This window comes from Mesoplodon mirus (assembly GCF_964341445.2).
Source record: "Mesoplodon mirus genome assembly, chromosome: 12".
Classification (NCBI taxonomy): domain Eukaryota; kingdom Metazoa; phylum Chordata; class Mammalia; order Artiodactyla; family Ziphiidae; genus Mesoplodon; species Mesoplodon mirus.
The window spans coordinates 64,508,841-64,514,917 of record NC_138988.1 but is presented as its reverse complement, the minus strand read 5'-3'; the positions used below and the strand labels follow the sequence as shown (position 1 = coordinate 64,514,917).

Here is a 6,077-nt window from a genome sequence, read left to right as displayed (position 1 = left end):
ACCTCTTGGAGGAGGTCATCCAGGGGGTATTACTGCAGTTTGATCTATGAGCTGGACCCAGGCAACTGGAAGATCCTCCCTGCCTCCTCTGTCCTCTGAATGTACGTTCTGTCCACTGTTCCCACAGTGTGGCTGTTCTGAAGTACTCAGCCTTGAGAGTGCTCTGTGTGGTTGAGACCATCTGGATGGAGCACATGACTGAACCCAGTTAAGGACTTTCTATAAAATTTTAAGATTCTGGTGAGTGGGTGAGAATATCTAATTGTCTGTTGTTCACCCCAAACAAGTTCTTTGTATGTAAATTCCTTTGCTTATTAAATCTAATACCTACCTATCTGGAGCGATCTGCCCCTTTTTGCAGATTCTCCTTGCCCTTTGTGTAAGGGACCAGTTTGTAAACCAACAGAGCCACTGAATCTTTCTTGAGCTTAAGCCATTTTTAGTCATCTTATAACAAAAAGAATAACTATCTCAACAAAATTTATAATGTAAGCTTAGTGACTCAGTGCCTTTTAAAGGGAAATAATTGATTAATGTTATGACATTATAATTATTGGTTAAATAATAACTAAGCCAGTGGGTGCAGTATAACTGCCATTTGTTTATCTCTTGTAATATGAACCTCATATACATATTTAACATTTATAGCAACCATGGATACAGTCAGCCCATTTTACAGAGTAAATATAAATAACTTCTGATGGAAAGTCATTTACATACACCTACAGAGAAAAATAGGATTATAATTTCAGTTTTTTGGACTCCAGAATCTGTACTTTTCCATCATGCATTCTGAAAACAAAATACGCTATAACTTATTTTCTAGTGTAAATTAAATATGGACAAATGCAATCAACAACTCTCTCATTGTGTAACTTCGTACACACAAATGCTCCTCCCCCATCTTAAGATAGTTATCCATGCCTGTCATTTCCTAATTTCCTGTTATGCAGCATTTTTTTTTACTTCCTAAGCGTTCATTACAAAAATGTCTCAGGCTATTTTAAAAGTCGAAGCCTCAGGCTGTCCCCAGGTAGATGATGTGCTCTAGATTCTGGTGAGGAAGAGCATAATCTAAGTAAGAGAAGATAAATACTGCCTGTCTACTCCACTAAGGCTGTTATAACAATATACTGCAGACTGGGTAGCTTACAAATAACAGAAATTTATTTCTCACAGTTCCAGAGACTGGAAGTCCAAGATCAAGCTGCAAGCACAGTAACGGTCTCACGAGGACCCTCTTCCTAATTCATAGCTGACAACTTCTCACTGTGTTCTCACAAGGTGGAAGGAGCAACGGACTTTCTGGAGTTTCTTTTATTAAAATATTAATCCCACTCATGAGGGTTGCACCTCATGATTTAAGTAACCCCCAAATGCTCTACCTAATACCATCTCCTCTGGGGTTTAGGATTTCAACATATGAATTTGAGGGGACACAGATCTTCAGATCATAGCAATGCCTCTCATTGAAGCTCAGAAAAATAGTGTCGAGTGGCAAATGTCGAGGAGTCATTTCGTACACATTGCCCCGTTTGAAGTGTCAGAGGAACTGTGGCTAGAGCAGCACAAGTTTTAGGCACACTGGGGTTTGGGGCACCTGTAAAGAACATTTCTTGTTTGGAAAGATGAAGTACACTGGTTTGATCCTAGTGGAACTTGAATTCCCCATACGTTTTCCTGGGCTTTGCTTATGCCTTTTCTCCTTTTTCCTATCCTCAAAGATATAAAATTGCTTGAATGATGCTAATTAATGAAGTAGAAACTGAGCATTCTCAAGTGTCTAGGAAAATTCTGAGTTATAGCTGGGAGGCTTGTACACAGTTTAGCATTCTAGTTGAATGGAAAAAAAAACCACCTTTTTCCTGATTGCACAGGGTATGTATCATTTCTTAGTATCTGGCTCTTGGGCTTTCTTGGAAGCATAATATCTGAGATCAGTACACTCAGAAGAGAATAATTGAATTTGGACCTATTTAGGAAAGTTCACAGCTCAGGAAAGATTGGTGAGGAAGTGGTGACAGGAAGCCGGCTTGAATCGGTGATGTTTTTAGGAAGCAGGAGTAGAAGCTGAAGCCTTGTTGTGGATAGTTACTGTTAAGAAGGTGGTTGGAAAAAGATATCTGCTTTTCTTCCAGGTGAACAGCCCCAAGCTGGCTACCATGATAGTTTTCATTTGCTTCGGTAAGTGAATTATGCTTCTGGTTTATCTGAATTCATAACACCAATTCTCAGTGAACCAAATGTTGTCTCCTGCCACTTAACTGTCAAGCTAACAAATGTTTATAATATAAAGTATTAATTACAAATTTATACTTTAACATAGCTTCTTAATTTTGCAAAAATGTGCACCTACTTTTACTCATTTATAGATCTATAGAAAATGCACAATGTGAGAATTGCATTAACAGCTCAGGATGTTTCTTTTTTATATATAGAATAATCCAATAACTTTAAGTAATTGATCAGGATTTATAGAATTGACATCTGTACTAGAGCCTTTTAGAAATGAAACCTTCCAGTACCTATTTACAAGTTAGAAGATGACAAATTTTGAATTATTATCTATTTTTCTTTGGTATTAAATTGAAATGAGATTAATTTAAACCATTCAATTTCCCTGATTTTAGGTGTTAATATTTAATAAGAAGGAGGCAGTTAGTAGAGTAACACAACACGACATCAAATGCTTCTTCACATTTCAGTCAATTTTTGTAACCTAGAGATAAAGTGTGAACTTATCTCTCTTGTCTTGGGTAGTGTGGATGCATAGTAAGATGTTAGTAAAAAATAATGTATACTTAAAAGTAGACTCTATGAATATCTACTTGCTCTATGTGTTATCGGAGAAGCTATTTATATTTTCATCAGCACACAATAGAATCTACAAATTGCATTCAGAAAAAGGAGTAGTTATAATTGTAGCTGAATATTAATAATTTACTCATTAAAACAAAGCCAGTGTATTTTCTGCTTACTCTCTGCTAATAGATATTGATGAATAAAGGCACACTTGTGGGCAAGAAAACAAATAAATTTATTTCAAATTATGTTGGAAGTCAAAATAAATCTAGTCAAAAAAATAAAGGCAAGAAAGAAGAAATCATTTATATATTTTCAGGTTTGAAGGGGTTTAAGTAATCGTTATTCAAAATTTTGTTCCTTTCATTTATTGCTAATAATTTTTCCTTATTTCTATCACTTATAATAAGGAGAAATCTAGGAAACTTTAATTTTTGTAGATCAGGCAGCAATATAATGAAACACACAAAATAAATTACAACCTCATTATGGCCCCCATTGAAAAGGTAGTGATGGCCTCTTGTTTTCAACTTTCACTTCTAAATTAACCTAGACACTAGGTTGCATGAATAAGAGAAATCATACCTAACACTGTTAGGGTCAAAATTGTGCTATTTGATAGGTTTAATGAATATTTCCCATAGTGCATGCTTCAGAATATTTGTTCAACATCATTTAAATAGGCTTTGTGATGCGGGACAGTTCTGCAGCCAAAGAAATGTGAGACATAGTGAATTTTTAAAACAAAGCATTTAATAGCCTAATGAGTGTTATGGATCTTTAAAGGGTGATGAAATGTGCAATATTCTCCATCTTATTTATTTTAAAATAGAACCTGTTTCTCACTTAGCATTTCAAGATGATCCTTGAATACTCCTGGCTTAAATACATGGCCAGAAATCATAGTCAGGAATGGATAAGATTCTGGAAAGCTGAAGTTATTTTGAATTTTATGGGCCAAACCACTGAAATGGTTTTCCTACTTGATTCAGTATTTCTTCTGAGTGGAAGGTGTGGGAAATCACATAAAACAATCAAGATGATTATTCAACTTAAAATTTTAAATATGCAGGAAAATAAAACACAATTGGGAAAGATAATATGTAGAATTCATTAATGATCATTGCACTGAGATACAAGTGAGGTCTGATGATATACCCAGGAGACCATCACCTATAAGCTTCCCGAGAGAAGTATTCACAAGATAATAGTGATCAATGAAAAATGAAACTCTAGTTGCTTATAAATTTACTTTCTGACATGAAATCCCTACTTCAGGATCTTTGGCAAGCTGGATTGAAATAAGTAACCTTGGGCCAGAATGGAAGTGGCTCTTTCTCTTTCTCTAGGCTTGCTAACTTAGAACAGGAGCTTGGCTAGATGAGGTCATCCGTGAACACATGAAAACACAGAAAGCTGATATGTCAATTTCCACTTTAGCCCTCAACAAGAAAAATGTGACCAAGTCACATGCATGGGCTTAATCTCCAAATGCAGTGACTCAACCAGTAATACATATGATCCAATCAGTTTTCATGTATTCTCCTTAGGAGAAGAGGTTTGGAAAGAGGTAAGATTTAAAAAAAAAAAAAAAAAAGATGTTGTGGCTTTACTTGAAGCCTATAACTCTATGTTGTGACAAGTCGTTCATAATAACATCATCTTTTTAAAAATTCAAATAATTTGGCTCTGATTAAGACATAGCTTGAGGTCTCTTGATTATAGTTAATATACTGTCTCTAGAACTCAATTGTAATTTCCATATTTTTCTATGGATTGATTAAGCAAGTGTCAGTTTGTATGCTTGCAGAATTAGTTTGAGTAATTGGTACAATATACAAAATTAACATTGGTACTTTCTTGATATTTTAAAAAACTTGCTGGAACCTTTTTTCTTCTATCCAAAATAACTTGTAAATATCTGGAAGGTGTTATATTTATTTAATATTAAGTGTTATTTATATATAACTCATCCATAAAGAACGATTCAAGTTGGTTAAGTCAACATGTATTAATTGAATATGTATGATCCATCACTGAGTTGTTGATAGGGATATGATCATGAATTAATGCCTGCTGAGTAAAACCCCAGAACCCAGTGGTAAAGACAAAAATATATATACACTTTCATTATGGAGCAATAAATGCTATAGTTGGGAAATTCCCAAGATTGTAGTGAAACAGATGAGGGGTGTTGAATTCAATTTGAATGTAGGAAAACAGGTATTGAATTCAGGGAATGTTTCCCTTAAAATAGGTTGTTATTGTGTCGAGTCTTAAGTGACAGAAAAAGGGTTATTCCAGAGTAAAAAGTAAAGGAGTGACATACAGTAAATGCTCAGAGGTACAAGGCAACATGGAGCATCTGAGAAACTATAAGTGCTCGAGGACCTCCAGATTGCACATGATGAAGAATAGGAGAGTCATGCTAAGAGGAACCATCCAAAGGATGAAGCAGAGAAACAGCAGGACTAGAATGGTACATGAGGCAGATTAGGGGGTGTAAAGAACTTACCTGAATAAGATAGAACTGGAGGCAGACTGACTAACTGATGAGTTGGTCAAATATTCAAAATGGGAATCAATGAACTATACAAGAGTGGATACGGGAGAGTAAAGCTGAGGATAGAGAAGGAGCCTATCATGAACCCAAGGTTCCCAGTGTGGGTGCCATTGTGAATGATGAAACTGCTGATGAAGTAGGGTGGTCCAGCAGGGAGTGGTGATAAGCAGGACACTACTGATGATGATATTGTCTGGAAGTGTGTCTGGAACATTTAGGTGGAGATAACATCATCTGTAACTAGAATACTGGAAAATAACAGGATTGAATTAGATATTTGAGAATCATCAGTCTAGATATTTTAGATAAAACCATAAGTACATGGAATTGTCCACAGAATGTGTGTAAAATGAGAATAAGAAAAGTCTAAGGACAGAACCTAAGCTTCAAATATACTTTAATAGAAAAGTAAGAGGATCCTGGGAAGAATTCTAACTGTGGTCAGAAAATATCAAACGAATAAGTATCAAGAGAATTAGAATAGAGGGTTGCCAAAAGAAAAGAGTTTCAAGAACAAAATGACAATGAAATGTCCAATGATAAAAGTAAGCAAGATGAAGTCTTAAAACTATTAAATTTGATGCGATGGAGGTGATTGGATCATTTTAAAAAGTAGTTTCAATGGATCAATAGAAATAACAATAAATTATAAGTTGAGAAATGAATAGGCAGTAAGAAAGAAAGAGGGCAAATACAGACTTTTTATTTAAGA

General features: G+C 35.1%; 1 protein-coding gene across 1 annotated transcript in view; it reads left to right on the top strand.

Annotated features, from left to right (window-relative positions):
* Positions 1-988: 988 nt before the first annotated feature.
* The window catches only part of GFRAL (GDNF family receptor alpha like), a gene marked incomplete at both ends in the record, with an annotated part of 58,516 nt that continues 53,427 nt past the window's right edge, over positions 989-6,077 (top strand). Inside the window, 2 exon segments of the mRNA XM_082637720.1 lie at positions 989-1,033; positions 2,055-2,184. Coding sequence (XP_082493846.1) covers positions 989-1,033; positions 2,055-2,184 — 175 coding nt within the window.